This window comes from Homalodisca vitripennis, chromosome 4 (assembly GCF_021130785.1).
Source record: "Homalodisca vitripennis isolate AUS2020 chromosome 4, UT_GWSS_2.1, whole genome shotgun sequence".
Taxonomy (NCBI): domain Eukaryota; kingdom Metazoa; phylum Arthropoda; class Insecta; order Hemiptera; family Cicadellidae; genus Homalodisca; species Homalodisca vitripennis.
This window is the reverse complement of record NC_060210.1, coordinates 104,729,374-104,749,255: the sequence shown is the minus strand read 5'-3', so window position 1 is coordinate 104,749,255 and position 19,882 is coordinate 104,729,374. Positions and strand designations below refer to the sequence as shown.

At 32.3% G+C, this 19,882-nt stretch overlaps 2 protein-coding genes across 2 annotated transcripts in view; one reads left to right on the top strand and one right to left on the bottom strand.

Annotated features, from left to right (window-relative positions):
* Positions 1–2,278: 2,278 nt before the first annotated feature.
* LOC124361144 (skin secretory protein xP2-like) lies at positions 2,279–4,139 on the bottom strand. The gene is made up of 2 exons (XM_046815184.1): positions 4,131–4,139; positions 2,279–2,938 (listed from the first exon to the last, which is right to left on the bottom strand). The coding sequence occupies exons 1-2, from the start codon at positions 4,137–4,139 to the stop codon at positions 2,279–2,281; spliced, it is 669 nt and encodes a 222-aa protein (XP_046671140.1).
* Positions 4,140–11,855: 7,716 nt separating this feature from the next.
* The window catches only part of LOC124359872 (zinc finger protein 708), a 32,212-nt gene continuing 24,185 nt past the window's right edge, over positions 11,856–19,882 (top strand). The window contains 1 exon segment of the mRNA XM_046812979.1: positions 11,856–12,108. The gene's annotated coding sequence lies outside the window, so the exon portion shown is untranslated.

Below are 19,882 nucleotides of genomic sequence, written 5' to 3'. Positions count from 1 at the left end.
AATCAAAAACCTATAACATCATTATATGATTAATGCAACTCGGCTTCATCTCATTGCTTTCCCTTGTAGAGGCCACTACATAATATCTGCAAAATTTCCGTAAATTTCTGTTACTAATTCTATCTTCAAGATTTTCCAATACCGGTACATAAAACCCAAAATTTCTTATTTCTTTTTTGAATAATAATTGAGATTATATTAATAATAAGAACTTACCTTCTTTGTTATTATCGATACTAGCTACATTCTTGTCTCAGAATAACCTCACCAAACGTCTTTTTATAATAATATATTCTTCTCTTTCTGAAAATCGCAATCACATTAATTTAAACGTAACTTACACATTTATTGCTACATGTGCGCTGTAATACAGAAGAGATAAACACAGTCTCACTTGAAAAACTTATTTGTACTTTTTGTAACTTATAAGATAGAACGATTTATAATGCAAGTCTTTAATCGTAATAGCAGAACTTACTCGTATTATGAATTGATGGTGCGGGAATAGGTGATCTTTTTATAAGTATGTCAATCTCGTAGTCCACTGTTCCGACTAAACTTGTCGAGGTCACCGTCTTTGGAGAATGATCAGGATGAGACCGAAAAGAGTTTAGTGTCTCTTTATATGTACTTTATTACCTTATTAAATATGGTCATTTAAATTACATAAATGTTAAGTTAAACTATTTGATCGCTCCTTTATCATGATTTTAATAATCATGACCAATGTTACTAATAATAACATTTAGTTTGTTTGGATTCTCTAACGAAGCATGTTTTATAAAGAAGTAATGCCGGAAAAAAGCATATATATATATATATATATATATATATATATATATATATATATATATATATATATATATATATATTTGCTTGTGGTCATTCATCTTTCTTGTAGCCAATGCAAATTACTATTATTTTTATGTAATGTACCGTATTACATATCTAAAATGTCAGCATTTTATTAGTACAAATTTAAAATGTTAATTTTAATGAGTTCAATGTACCTTTACAAAATATAATATAAACAACTTCTGCTCAAGGACATAGCCAGCAAGGGGATCCAAGGGGTCTGGACCCCCTCAAATTTTTAATTTTTTCAATTACTTTTTAGTAAACCATTATTATTATTATTATTTAAATCATTCAGTATTGCAATATGTACTGCTGAAAGATTTTTCTAAACAAAAAAAATGGGTTAAGTAAGGAACATAATGGGGCCTTGCTCTTTGTCCACTACTGGAAAATATCAGTCTTCTTGCTTCTGTTCAAAATAAGTTTAGCGTTGCTAATACAAATTTTGAATAAAAGATGTGGTATTATCTTTTTAGATTTTCACTGTTCAAATATAAACCTTGTTTGAGCTGTATATTATTTTTAAAGGTTTTATAGACCAATAATTCAGAGAACATATAAGGATGGAAGCCCTAATTACAACAGTTGCTTTAATATTAGTTATTCAATATTATTTTTATGAGGTTTGGCATTTATGTTTATTTTCAAAATTGTAATTAATTTAATTTGGGATGGCTGACCATCGTTAATGATATTAGTTGACATAATGGATAATAAACATGCCCAATCATTAGTATAGTATACCGTTACTCATTAACTTAACAAAAATATTAAATTACATTTTTTTTATTGAGAAGTCAGAAGAAAAACTTAAAATTAATATAGAAAATATTCTATTGCTACCAATATGAACTTCCAACTTTTTTTCCTTACTTGAATTTTATCAATTTGATTCATACAAAATAATTCAGAAAGAAAAATCTTTGAAAATATTCTGAAAGACATCAATTTTAGTTCATTAATCTTGATGGCTGATGTTGATATAACTGTTATTAACTGAGTGTGTCTGATGGTTGTTTTTCAGTATGTTAAGTCAAAAAATATGATGTGTAAAATTGTAACTTGTGGTATTTCACAACTTTTGGTCCCTTTCAATTTCGACATTCACAAAAGCTAGTGTGGTTACAATTGATTTATTTCTCATTGGAAACTCTCTATTTATTTAATGAAAAGATGTGTCTTGCTATTATACAATATAAATTTGCTATTATTTACAAACTAAATTTATTCCCAAACTGTAATAAGGATCTGGCAATAATCATATTTTACAATCCATTTGCACATAGAATATGGACAACAGTAAAAAGCACTTAAACAAATATAATAAAATACTTTGTCTTTAAAATTTTAATGAGATAAAAAAATTCACTACATTAGTTTCTTGGAGCATATGGACCCAAAGTGGACGTAGTTGGCTGAACTAAAATGATGGAAGCCCATATGATGATGAAGGAGGTGGTGCAAAAGCTGCCCCAGGAGCAGGACCAAATGCAGGTGCAGGGGCAGGAGCAAACGCTGCTGTAGACACAGAAGCTGGAGATGGAGCTGGTGCAAAAGCTGCTCCAGGAGCAGGACCAAATGCGGGTGCAGGGGCAGGAGCAAATGCTGCTGTAGATACAGAAGCTGGAGGAGGAGCTGGTGCAAAAGATGCTCCAGGAGCAGGACCAAATGCGGGTGCAGGGGCAGGAGCAAATGCTGCTGTAGATCCGGAAGTTGGAGAAGGAGCTGGTGCAAAACCTGCAACTGGAGCAGGTGCAAAGTTTCCTGAAGAGCCGGTTATTGGAGCAGGAGCAAATGCTGCTGTAGACACAGAAGTAGGAGCAGGAGCAAATGATGAAACTGGACCTTCTACTGGAGCAGGAGCAAAGTTTGATGGAGAGCCAACTATTGGGGCAGGAGCAAATGCTGGTGCAGGAGCTGGAGCAAATGCTGCTGTAGATACAGAAGTTGGAGCAGAAGGAGCTGGAGCAGGAGCAAAAGCACCTGTTGGAGCAGGTGCTAAACTGGGAACACCATATTGATCGGAAAGAAACCGAGGCCTAGCCCAGGCAGTCACAATGACAGCAGCTATTACGACAATCTGAAAAATCCAAAACCTAATATAAATAATTAAAGAATAAAAATGAAAATATATAATTCATACAACTAGATAAAAGGGATGAAATGGATACAAAATTCAATGAGTGTTGACAAAAATGTATTTATGCTATTTTTTATTATAATAATATTATATAATAGAATCATTATTACTTTTGTTAAAAATGAATTTTATCAATGCCTTCAATAGTCATTTCTGATTCCTTAGACACATACAATTAAACTAATAAAGATTTGCGAAAGAAGAAATTTAATAGAAGCCATATCCTTGTATTGAGTAACACATACATGCAAAGTCTTTTACTGTTTGCATTCTTTAATGCTTTCATGCAAAATCTGTGAAATTATCCGACCAACCAATTCATATAAAATATTATTATAGTTTTTTTAGTATTACAAAATAAGTTTTTAACATAATTTCAGTAGAAAAATAAATATTACAGCAATACATGTTAAAAAAAATTATTATTTTAAAAGATTGAAGAAATAAATCGCAAGTTACATGAAAACATAACATCCAATTTGAATTAAAATTCACATATTGAGTACGGTAATAGGTTCTTTTGTAAAATTTGGTTACTCTTGTTATTTGTTTACTTTTGGAATATTAAAAGTCACATATTATTAGTTGAGACGTGAAGAAACAGTTGAACGTAACAATTAAAACAACAGACAGAGATCTGCCTAAGTTTGTACTGGTGTTCCATTCACACCTCAGCATATCACTATCCTAAGATTATAATCGTTTAAGTTGCATATGCATCTTTCTCATAGATTATATGTTTGCCTCAGATAAAAGATAGTATTTCAGAAACTTTTAATAGTAAGATTCTGTGAGTATTGTGTTAAAAGTAACAATAATTTTAAATACAGTAGGAATTTTTAAAATGTATCTGAATATTAGTAAAACAAGCTGATTTTTCCACACATATTAAGGACGTATTTTTTAGCTTTAATATTGAACAAAAACTGGAAGTCGCCATTCTGGCAATAGTATTATTAACTTACTACTATTATATAACAGTTGCATATCTTGGCAAGATCGGTTTAAAATAAAATACTGTTTTAATTTACTCTAAATGAAAATGTTTAGTTTCAGTGATTTACTGCATGGTTTTTTTTTTCAAGGCAAAATTATAGATTAATATTTTTAAATTATTCACAATTACACTTACATATCTCATGTTGTGATGCCTAGAGCTAGCAGTGAAGGTGATTGATTCACTGGTCTTGCTATCTTAGCTTAAATACTCAACATGGTTTGGTAAACATATCTTGAGCAATCACCTGGTCAACAGTAATAATCCTCACAATATCCTAGTAGGATGTAGTACTTTCAACTCAAATTTATATTTACTTCTATTTTCTTCAATCATCTTTCCTTGTTTGTCAAACTCCCTTTACCATTTATCGATCCTCCCTCTGCCCAAATCCAGAATTCCTGGATCAGTAGAATTCATGAAGAGTTAAGTGTCAAAAGAATGCAAACATACCTCACTTGCAAACCGTCCAATCTTTAAAACTCACAAGGTCATCATAAATACAATAGCAATGCACAATGAATGTACGTTTTTCAAAAACCTAAAACCTATGTTTTCCATGAATTTCCTAGACAGAGCAGCATTCTGTATGAAACAAATATAGTCAACCAAAGTAGGACTACAAAAATATATTGTATATAATGACCTAAAATTATACAAGAGAAGAACTTTCATTCACAACATTGTTCTTCTGTAACATAAAAAGTAATAAATATACATTGATCTGTGCACAAATTTGTATTTGTGAAGTAAGTGAGGGTAAAACTGGGAAGGAAATGTACCAGAAAGTTTTGATCGATGCTCTCTTTACAGTGATTTTATTCCACTTGTATAGTTATTTTATAGTTCCATTTCAACCTCTTTTCTCAGGGCAGAGTAAATCTCAACTGCCACCTAAAATTGCTAAAAGTTGTACATTGAACAGTTTCTCAATAGGTTGTTTAGTCAATAAATAATACTTTTTGTTTAAAATTTATTACTACCGTATCGTTCTAGTAAATAAAGTGTAACAATCAAAGACACCGTAGCCAAAAAAATTCGAACATAAACATTGTGATCAAGAACAAAACATATGGTCTAAGGTGTCTGCCCCCATCAGTACTGTCTCCGGTTTTTGTTTCAGATCTTTTGAAGTCTTATGGGTTGTAATTCTTCACACAGCTAAGAACCTCTAGTATGTGTGCTTACATTTTTATGTACAACTAGTTCTGTTAAATTTTTGACTTTGGCAAGTGATTTGTCTGTACTCCCTATGTAAAGTTCTTTTGACAATTATTGAAGAAAAGGATAACTAATTCTTTACTTAGCAGCACATAAAGTGAGTCTGTCATACAAATGAGAATAGATATAGTCAGGATGGTGTGCCTAAATGGAAACAAGTTATGTAAATGATTATAGCATAGTTATTTTACTGATTAGTTTTAATTCCAAACATCTTAGTTTTATACTCTTATAATATTTAACAATAGCAAATGGATGAAATCCTGTTGTCTTTTCAAATAACATTTTACCAAAATTTCTTTACTTTGCCCTTCTGATACTCAAATTTGATTTCAATACATTTAAAAAGTGTGTTATGTGACCTAGATATAGAGAGTTGACTGTGTGCTAATTAGCTAGCTAGCTCAAAAACGTTTCAATCATACATCATGTAAAAATGTTCACTAATGCTTAGCCAAATCTCATGGAGTTGACATACACAATCATCAAACTCAATGAAGCTACTTGAAGCATTGGAAATATCTTCATTTAATACCACTAGAGAATAACAGCACATTTTCCAATATTAATTTAAATTTGTAAGGACGTTCAGAATTGAGGATTCCATCTTCAGGCAACTTCACAAATAAATAATCCATTCATTCATTTGTGAAGTTGCCTGAAAATGGAATCTTCAATTCTGAAAGGCCTCGCGAAATTTAATTAATGTTGGTAAATGTGCTGTAATTCTCTAGTGGTATTAAAATCAAACTCAATGTTTTTTTTATTATTGAAATGATGTTTCATGCAACATTTTAAGTCTATAGGCTAGTTCACTTTTGAGATATCATGCGGACAGATATACATACAGACTTAAATAACATTTTTCCAGTCCCTTGATGAGTGATATTAGTGCCCTTGATGTTTAGTGGCTTCACTAATGATCAGCCAATAAATATTGCTCACATTGTATGACTATGATAATTAAATACCGTACAACAATAAAAAATAGTATAATTGTGAAGAAATATATATGTAAAAAACTTTAAATCAATATACCTACTACCATACATAAAGTATATGTACAGGTCTAGGGTTTTTTTGATCTGTAAATTAATAGAAGTAGTACAAGTAACAAACACTGTAAATAAGAAAAGAAAAAGAAGTCAACTCTGCAGGATAACAACTGGATACCAATTCTCTGAACACGTTTGCCCCGTGTAAGCAGTGTATTTTTGAGACTGTTGCTCCCTTGCAAATTATTCTAGAGATCTTGTAAGTGAGGATCACATTTAGTCTTTCCACCCTCAATAGTTTACGGCAATCAATGACCTCTTGAAAAGTCTTAATCTGGACCACACTACGATATTCAACAGACAATAGATCAAGCTGCTTAAGGTATCCTACTTTATATTGAATCCTATTTCTTGCACCTAACACTCTAAAGAACTTATCCTTGAATATCTGGATATCAGCTATTTCGCTCAGCTGACATGGAGACCAAGCCACAATGGGTGATTTAATTGTGTAGTGCTAGATTGGATATTTCTCTGGTAAAATGGAAAACAGATCAAAGTATATGATAAGCCTTACTCTAGGAGGGTTCACCTCTGGAGGGTTTATACCTTCTGATTGAACCTACACTGAATACAGAAAAAACCGATGTGTCAATTATATCTAAGCAACACTATGTCTATTTAGTAAACATAAATGTCCAGATATAGGGACAAGTGTGGATCAATAGGTCTAGTCTATTGTGGAGAATGGGTTGGAGTGGATGAAGCTCTCTTAGTGTTAAATGCAGTTACTAGCATGGTCATGATGGAGTGCTGGGCCTTGCTGGCTTTGACTGGAGAGGCTGGAACAAAACTGGCCTTCCTTTCTTCCAAGGTGACAGGACTGAGATATAAAGCCCCTCTATTCCTTCTCAAGAGATCTCAACAGGTTGTTGTCTCTTACCCATCCTAAATATCCTGTCATTTCAGAAGTAAACACAAAGGTCCTTTTAATACTAAGTACAGTACTACTATAAGTAATACAAAGCAGAGGGGGATAATTGATACAAGCGAACAAGTGTATGTGTCACCTCCATATTTTCACTTTAATTCGCCGGGATTAATCTTATTGTTTTTAGTGAAACTATTGCCGGTGCACACAAGATTTAATCCGTTACTTTTGCAGAAAGGTTTATTTAAATATATTCACAAGAGGTATGACAATAAAATACGTTATATACATAATATTTCATGCAATTTAAGTATGAGTCCATAGATGAGCCTGTCTCTTGATCTGGTGGCGCTGATAAAACGAACCTCTGCGCTCCTTATCTCCTTACCCTTGAAGTAAAATCTTGTTATCTTAAATATTAAATCGAAACTATTATTATTTATTGTCGTTTTATTTAATTCACACAAATATTATTTAATTATTCATTTTCTTTTAAATTTATATTGCAATTTATTACTTCAATATTTACAAACAATATTGTATGTAATAAAGTTTCTAAGCACAGTCCAAGTCTGTGAATATTCTTTAAAACTTTAAATTATTTCATATGTATTTCTTATCAATCTATTAATATATAATAACACACAATATGAATAATATTATAATTAAATATTAAATAATAATACTACGCAATACCAAAATTATATATAATATTCTAATATTACTACATTTTTATTTTTATTATTTACAAATTATTCTGCACATTTAATAATTTAAAATATTATCTTTTTATAGCAATAACACTTTATTATTAAATTTTTTGTCTAACAGTTAAATTCTACTTTTAATATTTATTGGATACGCCAAACGTGTATGTTGTGTGTATCAGAAATAGCTATTGATCTTATATAATTTGATTTTTATGTCAGTTATAAAGTACTTTGTTTTCTTTGTTTGATGTGTGTGAATGAATGATTTGAGCACATTGTCACTGCCGTGGGTACATCGCCGACCGCTCGCTGCCTGCAGTATCTCGCCTCTGCTCGCCGCTCAGAGGTCCGAGTGCCCTACATCTCTTTGTCATCCCTACCGGCGCGGCGCTTCTCTGCCGCTCTCTCGCTCCTTATAATTCTTTAAATGCAGCACACGTTAACGCGTAATCACTGTATAGACATATTGATGGATTTTTCCATTTTCTATTTTCTTCATATTGACATTATTTTCATTTCTGAGACTTGGCTCAAACCTGTTACAAGCGGCAAAGCCTTCGAACCAGCGCAACGTTGGAAGCGCTGCTTAAGTCAAGTCTTACCTATTTACTTATATCGTATTTTTATCCGACATCACTAGGGAGGGACGTCCAGAACTCAGTGTGCTCACAGTCTCATCACACTTTTAAATAAATGTATTAAAGAACATATATCCAGCACAAGAATGAGATTAAAATAGGATTAAAGAGTACTTTAAACAGTTTTACACCAGTTTATGTGAGCTCGACATCAGCATTATCAATCGCTCTGTAGATTTCCAAGCAAACTTTGATCTCCTCGCATACTTTGACCACGACTTCTGGGGTAACTGATTCAATAACAGCTCTGATTCGTCGCTTTTAATTTTCAATATTTGAACGTTATGACGTTGCATATTTTCAGATAAATGAAAGGTAGCATCATCGCTGAAAACCATGTGATTTGTTCCAGTCTATTTTCATATAGAATGCAGCTAAGTCATAGCTCTTGAATTTGTCATAAGGTTTCATATTGTGCAATTAATTAATGTAATGATCATTACATTACTGTAAGTCTTCTTCAACACTTTGAAGACTGTAGACTTAGAGACATTCAACACACGTCAGCGATTCTGCACATACTTTTTTGGACTTCTTAAAAATGTTTTGAATGTTCTCGATGGTTTCATGTCTTTTAACCTACCTGTCCGCCTTTGGTCCAATAAGCAGGAACAAATAAACGTAATAAGCCTGTTTTCTCAAACTTCTTACACCAACGATAAATGCTGTGTTTGTCAGAGGGATTTTCATGAAACACCCAACGATATTCTTGTCTCACTTTGCTAGCTACAAAACATACTGATCTTTTCTTTGCAAAGTTCCCATGATGACTGTTTTTATAAAAGCGTTAGCCACACTTTACTAGATAACATCGAACCTCAACTTACAATAAATCATTTGTCGTTACTGCTTGTCGAGCAAGGAATTCCCTTCCTAACCGTATTAAGTCAGTAGGGAGTCGAAACCGGTTTGCAGCCTTACTGAAAGCTCAATTGCTAGAAATGACGTCAGCGATGGGTTAGTTGGGGTAGGTCTTGGAGTACGGATATTGTGCTAATGAATGTGTGTATGAATGCATGTGTATTAAAGTTTTAAAGAGACTTTTATTATATAATTTTGTTTTATTTTAAATGTAGTTGTTTTATTTGACTTAACAAGTATTATTGTGTCAGGGTTAATTGTAAGACAGAGCCTTATGGCCCTAAATTCGCCCTTTTGTATGTATATATGATACAAATAAAGTCATTTGAATTTGAACTGTGACTCAAATAATAAAAACAAAACTTTTTAAACGGCTGTTTAAATTTACATCTTTTTCGTAGACCTACAACTAGAGTAGCAACAACAAATAAAGTGAGGCATGATTTTGTGGACACACTGTATATGTTTCTGGATGTTAATGTAAACGGAAGTCATATTCTTGTAAGAGTTTGTTATAAACCCCCAAATATAGAATTTTAGCGTACAGTTATCGATCTTATGGCTCGTTACAGCCATATTTTCATCATTGGAGACTTGAAATCAGACTTGATTGGAGCCGCTACTTACGACCAAACTTATTAGACTACAATGTTGCAATCTTGTAATCTGACTTAACTTCCACTTCAAGCTACTCACTATACTGCTACAACGGACAATTAGCTGGATAACGTGGCTGTCTCTGACCCGGTCCTTGCGGCACACCACATACAAACATCTGTCCCTGAATTTTCAAAGCATGGTCAATTTCTATAAACTCTAAACCTCAAAATTTTATACCGCGTTCTCGGGATGACTAACAACACGGTCGGAGCTGATAATATACCTCTACGCTTTGTGAAAGGTATCTCACCAATAAAAACTGCCTATTATTGCTGTAATTTTCAAATTTTCATTGAATCCTTTTATTTTTCACCATGTTTGGAAGCACGCCCTGGCTCGCTTATTGAAACGTCTAATCCTCAAATTCCCTTCAATCCCATTGGCAATGGAGAAGAGACTGGTGAACATTTTAATATTACTTGACTTCTCTAAGGTCTTCAACTGCATCACTCTCTCCTCATTATCAAATGAAAGAAACGTGGTTTCATCAGTGGTTGTGTTAATTGGGTCCAGTCTTACCTCACTGGACGTTAGTAATGTGTGAAGGAGGGGAATAACATTCTGACTGGAAACCTGAAACGTTGGGCCCCACAGTCCTTTGTCCTTGAACCCGTTCTCAATTTATATAAACAATGTCACTTCAATTATAACAAATTCAAATTTTCAACTTGGCACTGATGATTTGCAAATATACGTTCCCTGTTTACTAAACGAAACTAGCCAATTTTGTGTCACTACTCATCTTGGATATTGAAGCCATTAACTTTTGAGCAATACAGCAAGGGCTGAAACTAAATTAAACAATGCGTCGTTATGAGTGACATGATTGTTGAACAATCGGACGTGCTTCAGCGTGCTCGGAACTATTGTATTAGATTTCTTCTTTATCTCAGACATCATGAGCACGTTACATAATATATTTAGCAATTGTCACTTATGAAACTTCATCAACTACGTAAATTCCACATTCTTTCTATTCTCCATTAATCATCAAAACCAAATATCCTGTTTATCTATCTGATCATTTCAATTTTGCCTCTGATATTAGTGAACATCCTACAAGAAGGGAAGCCACATTGTTACTAATTCCAATTCATTAATCAACGCTTTTTTAATAGGTCCTTCAGCGTCCAGGATTGTCGCTTGGAACGCTCTTCCCGATGGTATTAGATATATTAAGATCCGTACTTTCTTCGGGGCTTGCTGATGAAGGGCTTATGGGGGACGAGTGGTGCTGCTTTTTGCGTACATGTGGTCAACCGGAGTGTTAGAGCGGTTGAATATGTCTTTGCCTCTTGTTCTGAATTTTGAATTTTTCGTGTATTTAATACAATGCGCGCGTGTGTGCGTGTGTTCAAACATGTAAAACTTTCTTTTGTATTTTAAGTTTTAAGTTATATTTTAAGATTGTTGCTTTAAGTCTATTTAATTTTGTATGTTATTTGTTATTATTTCTTTAAAGAAAAAGTTAATAATTTATCGTATTTGTATTTAACTATTGTAAATGTACTGTATATCATATGAGGTTGAGAGGTAGAGAGGGTTGATAGCCACACTGTAATAAGGCATTTTTCCGTTTAATTTAATTTACAATAAGAAGTTTCTTACCTTCTGACCTGCCTTTAAGTAACCTATAATATCTGACCCGTTATCAAACTACCTTGAGTTTTCACTAAATTTAAACTACCATCATATAAAAGTATACAGTCAAAGATGTTTAGGGTCAATGACGAGTATTTATTCTATACTCTATGGTGTGGAAGTATAACTGTTAATGGTTAAGCTACGACAGTAATATCACATGATATACAGCTGATTGATGTATTGCATTAAGTCTTCTGCTAGATCTGTTATCTGTTTTTGTACTTTGTGTTTTTTGTTTAGGTAGCTTAAGTTTATCCGTCTGTGGTGTGTTACTACTAGTTATTTGTTACTGGGGTATGTTACATTATTTTGCAAATTAATATCTAAAATTAATATTATGCAGTAAATGTGCTTATTTTTATATTTTCCAGTCCCAAATATAGAACCATTACGAATTACTGTCGCCTATATCGAGTTGATAAAACGTATCTTTCACAACGTTAACACTTTATGGTAAGAATTATAGGTTACAATGAGATATTGATATTATAAATCAATTATTATAATAAAAGTGTTGAATTAATGGCATATAACATTATAGGCTTAAATTATAAGCTTGACATTTTGGCCTACACTGTATTTAGTGATGCTAGTTTTTATTGCCTATTTGTTGTGAATATGAGTAATATAATACAATGGTCACTCTAAAAGGTTTAAGATAAGTCACCAGTAGATAGTACATACTTGATAACCTTATCATTCTTATTTGATTGTCAGAGTGCAAGTTGGTATCAGACTGCTACTTAAGTCCTTTAGTGTATTTGTGTTGTCTGTTCGGAAAGATCAATTTTGTTAAGTCTTGATGTATCACGAAAATAATTTAATATCAATAAAATAATTCAGAATATGATTTTCTACAACGTAAACGTGTCAACATCACTTTTGGTTCTGGAGCACTATTCCATGCTACTGTTTTTTATGGTATTTTTCCCAAATTTCGATATATAAAACCAGGTCCGCTTATCGTACCCTACCCATTTGCTTCAAGATGATGAACATTTTGAAGTTATTCCGGCGTATCTCAAGAAAACCTGGATAGATGTGCACCATAAGGATAGTCACGGCATTTATTTGATGATTACCTAGCAATTTGATCAGCAGCAGTGCTAATAATCTTGCATGACTTTTTAAGTCAGGAAAATTGTTTAACGTTGGGTACGCAATGATTTGACAGATGAACAATATGTTGTACATGTGAGAATCAGCTAGCAAATCTTTCATCTTCTTAATAATGTCAAGAGTTGCATATAGGCATTTGAAGACAAGCAATTCCCCAAAAACGGTCATGAATAGACGAACAGTGAAGAAAGTAATGTATATGTTCACTTCTAGGATACAAGACTGTTGAAGGCTAGCTAAAGGAACAAAGGACAAGCACTGCAAGTTTATACTCTGAACAATGCTTTCCAGAAATTTTTCAGGGCTGAACATTAAGGGTTTAATTTTGCTCCACGACAATGCTTCTTCTTACATTGCTAAAAATCTTTGGAGTTTTAAACCAAAATTGACATTAAAATGATAAAGCAACCCCTCCCCTCTCTAAATCACATGATCTCGCTATGTGCGGCTTCAGATTATTCTTCAATTTGAAGAAACATTTGCGTGGTCATCACTTTTCTTCAGAAATTGAAATTAATGATGAGATTCATAAATATTTTGACACCTTTCCAAAAGTTGAGTGGCAGGGTGTTTTCAACGAATGGAAAATCCTACTTCAAAAGTATATTGAACCTGTAAGAGATTTTTGAACATCCTCAATTGTTTAATAAGTCTAGCACAAAAACTCTTGGTGTACCTAAAAATTTTAAGAATGAATCTTATGTAATGCCTGTAAATATAAATGAGCATATTATTTTTTATGGTTCCTTTCGATTTACAATATTTATCTAATCATAATATCTTGAACCAGGACACAATACAAATAAACGTTTAAATATTGAAAATTAAATTTGAAATAACAAAAATACCTAATATATATTTTAAATACAACAACTCATAGAATAATTTTAAATACACACTGATAGCTAACTTGACAAGTTAAAATTATTTTCAGCTTAATTCTTTATCTGACAAATGTCGGTGTACTGGTGAGTGGGGTAAATTCAAGCAAATTCCTTCGAATAGCCAAATTCTTTATTGTCACAATTTACATAATATACATTCCTTTAAACCAGCACAGCCGGAAGGACAAGTGACATTGTAAGTATAAAATAGAACTAAATATTACTATCAGTTTTGAAACATCATAAAAAATATTTATGAATTAAATACGGTATGTATAATGTTTTTAATTTTTAATTTTTTTCCAATATACTGTGGTGAACACTTAAACAAAGTCTATGAATTGGAAATTGCAACAAATCTGTATTTCTTGTTTTATAGTTATGGTTAGGCTACAGTAATTTTCAAAACAGAGCTAGAAATTCTGCCTTACAAACAATAAATATCTCAGCACATAAACCAATGGACAGGTTAACAGATTTAAATCTTTAAATATTCTTTTGTATGAAGTTCTTGTTTTGGAAATGTAATCCTTAAAATTTAATATTTCTTTTGGATTTTAAAAATGTCTTCCGGTACTTTGGGATTATACCGACCACACCCAGACATGAATCGTTATTTCACATTTCGTTTCTACTGATAGCTAACTTGACAAGTTAAAATTATTTTCAGCTTAATTCTTTATCTGACAAATGTCGGTGTACTGGTGAGTGGGGTAAATTCAAGCAAATTCCTTCGAATAGCCAAATTCTTTATTGTCACAATTTACATAATATACATTCCTTTAAACCAGCACAGCCGGAAGGACAAGTGACATTGTAAGTATAAAATAGAACTAAATATTACTATCAGTTTTGAAACATCATAAAAAATATTTTAATAAATTAAATACGGTATGTATAATGTTTTTAATTTTTAATTCCGCCACCCAAAATGCGAGTGCCTCCGGCCATCAGCGCGGGGCAGCACCGAAGGTGCTGCCCCGCGCTGATGTCGACGAAAGAAAAACATCCCTCGAGATAGTACCTATCAGTAAAATATCAAATTCTAGAGGGGCTAATCAGAAATATAAATTGAATTGTAATGGAAAGGCAATTATGTACCGTGCAAATCACGTGATGCCGCGCGGCCTGCCGTAATCAGGATTCTCGAGAAAGATAAGATAACAGCGACAACAATACCGATCACAGATTTAAATCTTTAAATATTCTTTTGTATGAAGTTTGTTTTTTGGAAAATGTAATCCTTAAAATTTAATATTTCTTTTGGATTTTAAAAATGTCTTCCATTTGGGTCAATGTGGATTCCTAAAACATTTGCTGATTTCGACACTTCAATGCGTTGACTCTTTAACTTGATGTTAAATTCAGGATGGTTCTGGCTTTGAACAGTTTGGAAACCAACTAATTGAGTTTTAGTAGAATTCAATTTTACTGTAAGCCAACTTGATAATTCAAAAGGAGAGTCAAATAAATATGAAGGCCAATACTAGAAGTGGATTTGAGAATTGCCGTTGTATCATTTGCATATAATATTAAACTAGAATTTGTATTTACTTGGAGGTTATTAGCATATATTAAAAATAATACAGGACCCAGAATTTATCCTTGTGGAAACCCCACAATTAAATAATATTTATTCTGACTTAAATAACGTATTATTTTTTTATACAACCGTACGGCAGAATCGAGACGAAAGGTAAGAGAACTAGAGAAAATGCATCGCCATCTAGAGAAATCAAAATTATAATAGAGAATTTTATTTTAGAGGATTTCATGTACCAAACAGTCAAAGGCCCTAAACAAGCCCACAGAACACAGCAGCTGTGCCCCACGATCTATCCAAGCCCTCCAACACTTAATACTCAAACTCTGTCTGAACTGTGTTTCATCCAGCTCTTAAAACCATATTGCTCATTTGCAAACATATTATTGTGTTAAAAATGAGATATTATTTGATCTGTCAATATTTTTTGAAACACTCTGGAAAAGAAGGCAAAATTCGTCTGGTCTATAGTTTTCTGGATTGTACTTACTTCCTTTCTTGAAAATGGGTTTTATTTCTGCATATTTAAGTTGGTAAGGAACATAACCAGTCTCATATGATCTATTTATTATGATACGAAAGGGGAAGTGATGAAATCCACAGCTTGTTTCATCAAATCCACAGGAATTTCATCCTAATTTGATGACTTTTTGTTTTCAGTTTTTTTATTGTATTACGTACTGTGTGAACTGAAACAGTTTTAACATTAAATTGGACAGGCTTTTTAGTTTTTAAATTAGACAGATACTTTTGTTTTGTAGTTGTGCTATTTATCTTTTTAAAATGGGTTTTAAAGAGAAAAAAATGTAAAGGTCAATTTAAATTGTAAAAAGAAGCTATTAAAACTATCTTGAGGGTGCATGTACTCATGAATATTTCGGTGAACCTCACTAAGAGCATTTATAGTTAGTGTGTATTTTGCTTTGAAATTTTTTTAACATTAGGGGCTTCATTCACTTTTTCTATTTTACAAGAAATAGAGATACAAGAAATTTGTTAGTCTCCATCATTGCAAGAAAGAGAGTTTGATGATCTGATATCCCTAGGTCACAATTAAGTTTTTTGTATTCGGTTAATAATTTGATTGCTGAGGATCAATCAATTGAGGATAATCAATACCTGTTTTAGAAAAAGAAGTTATTCTTGTGGGCTCTAGAAAACACTCAATATACCCATGAAAACTAATGAAATTTTAAAATGTGTCCTTAAATGTGGCATTCTACTACTTTTAATAACATCTATATTTTCAACCATTGTAATGTAAATAGTTTTACATGTAGTTTCTTTTTCAAATAAAACAAATAAAGATTTGAGTTTATTTAAAAACATTCTTAACGAAATTAGGAACTCTATGAATTGTAATAATGATTGAATTTGAATCGGTTAGTTGTATACTTGATCCTTCAAAAACTGAATACTGAAAATAAATACTCAAATCACTTCTTTCAACAAAATAAATTACACCCACCACCCCTGGCCATATTACTTACACTAATATTTTGCTATCTTAAAATTAGGTATACTATTTAGAATCATAATTTGATCAGGCTGTAACCATTGTTCATATACTAAAAACAAAAATGTCAGTATTACCAAGAAAGATTTCTAGGTCTCTTATTTTATAAGATATCCCTCTTTGTATATTTAAATGCATAAGCCAAGAAAAATTGGTGTTTAAAAGTGCTAATATGTTTGTCTGAGGCTTATTTCTTACTTTATTTATATTTTTTTAAAGATTATCGTGATTTAACACACAACATTGGTATCATTTTTACGTACATTATTCATTGTGATAAACGTCTGGTCTTATTTTTGTCATTCATTTGACAGTTCGATTCTCCTTTGCCCATCCTACTTCTTTTTATTGCTTGAACTAGGCTTAATTTGCCCAATTTGTTAAAATGAAAATCTGGTATTTATTTACAATACCGTGACCATGAAAAATGGACTTTTTTTCATGGGTTGGGCATTTATAGCCAAGTATTATTATCACAGGTGCATAAACTGGGGGGAAAGTATATCATTGTATTATATTGATGCCTTTCGGGCATTATTGCATTAAAGATGGAAAATAACCGACAAAATTTTGTCGAACAACACTTGGAGTGTTAAGGATCAGGGATATCACGTGATTTGGGATTCGACTTTTGCAAGCTCAAGTTAATTTTTTTTCCAAAAGAGCAAGCAGTGCGCAGCACTGCGCAGCGGGCAGGCATCGTTGACAGGATTAACGTCATCATTTCAGTAAAATTGCCAGAGGTACTGTCAAAAACAGAGTTTTCAGAGGATTTAAAAAAAATCGTAACTCCTTTGATTTTCGTTGCCGACGAATGTTTTCTTCACTATTGTTTTCAGGAAAAATTGTAGTTTTCAGGAAAAAAAAATGAACATACGTTTCCATGGTCACGTTATTGTAAATTGATACCGAAAATCTTTCTGTGTAAAATTGGATCTAGAGAAACCAGTTACATCAACAAAACTATGTATTTGAGACCCAAGAACCTTTTGTAGCTGTTCATTAGTGGTGCGTATCCCAGTTGTTTTGAGGTTTGTCGAAAGGAATGCTAATTACGAAGCAGGTTGGTTCTAACAACTACATCAATTTTAAGACTATTAACAATGGTGTTTTTGCAGCAGAAGTTTTCATCACTGTCATTAGTGCCAGTCATGAATACTGTGTTCGATCTTCTTTGTCGAACTGTGAATGTTTGGTAATGTCCTGTGCATTGCCTACCACATAGTTAAAGGTGCCTCCTGGGCTAGAGATGACTTGGACATTGAACTCTTCCTCAAGCTATATCTCCAGCAGTGTTGAATGTTTCTCCCATGACTGTTAGTAATAACCAGCAAATGTAACGTCTTCTTCCGCTGTTTTCTGTCAGACAGTAGACCAGATGTTGTTGTAATGTTGTAATGTAATGTGACAGGTTGAGAAGTACCTTACATCCACAGCGCCTCAAATCTGTTTGGTGTTGTGAAATAAAAGGTGTTAGATATGTGTTAACTCTGGTGATTTAGTAACATTAGGCTTCTTTTTCTGACTACTAACTACTGAGTATTGTTCTCTTACATTTAAGTACTGCTTTCCAGTATAAGCACCTGCCAAATGAACATTCATATCAGTGCTTTTTTGTCATTAGTCTTAAGCTTACTGAACTTTTCTTCCAAATTGAGATATTCTTCTTTTTTCAAAACAATTAAAAAGTTACTAACATAAGTGAGTTTTCAGATGGTCTGTTTCCCTCCAGGCTTCTTGTAGTCCTTCATTAAGAGAGCCTGTAATAAAGTTTTATAATTTGACTTCTTCTGTCAAAACTTTATTCAATTCATTTTTAACAAGATATTCTTTTTCCATCTCAGAGACTTGTTCAACCACCTCTTTTAATGTTGAAGATGGTGTGTTGGGTTCCTCTGATGAATCATTAACAAGTAATAATTCAATTTTTGAAACACACAGGACAAAAGCCCATTTAGTATGAGGTCTTTGTATTCACTCTCACTTAAATCTGTGTATTTTAAATGATGCCATTTTTGCATTCTCTAATGTACAGAAAACTGCTTTGGCATTTTTAGAAACATTTTTAAGCGTTTTTCCACAGAAATATATCACTATATCTTTATACTTTTTCACCATGTTCTCAATAAATAATTACTTATTTTAAAAATAAACAAAATTAAATTAAATACATAATACAGAAGACTTAAGAAACATAATAACTTAATAACATAATGTAAACATAAATACAAATAAGAAGTAATACACAAATAAGGTAAAATAATAAATAGTCTTATTAGTGAATCAATAAATTATAGAACAACAATTTATCAAGCAAAAAGTTACAATCTATTGGTAGATTTGATCCTGATCCCTTTAGTTTATGAGTAGTCACTGAGCAATTCAGCTAATTGAGACTGAGGTAGTTATCAGTTACTGATAAGGCATCCAGCTGGCAGAGTCAGTCATTTCATGTTACAGCAACATATTTTGTGTTTTATATTAAAAAATCTCCTTCCTATAGAAAAAATGTATAATTTTTCTTATAAACTTTAGCAACTGTTAGTCTCAAAAGATGTTATCCTCCTACAAATTATTTCTAATGGTAAAACAAATAACAATCTGTAGGTTGTAGTGTCCATACAGTTTTATTCAAGCAAACACAACTATCTGTGTGTTAATTATATAGAACCTATTATTTTAATTCTGTCAACAGAAGAAACATTCACTAATCGAATATAAAAAAGTACTCATAAAAGACTTTCAACGTAAAACTTGGCAAAATATGGTAGCACAAAACTTTACAACTTCCCTATTACACTATCAGACGATTCCTCCCTAAAATAAGCAGTTATACTTTCTCCACCCCTCTACCTGCCTATTCCAAAATCAACTTGTTGTCTGCATTGTGTTCATGTGCCTAATTCAACTTAAGAGTGTAATTTTAGTCACGGTTAACAGTATAATAAACCTATTACATTATTTAATCAGTACTTATAATTTAGGAAATATCAAAATTCATTGATAACTATACCGTGTTTAACAAAATTAAAGTGTCTATTTAAATGTGTACATATTTTTAACTCTATTTCCTAATTTATGGTAACTATTAGATTGCGGCCTACTCTTTTGTATTAGTGTTTATCAATACTTTTTTTAATGCATGTACAGTAGCGCTTATACGTA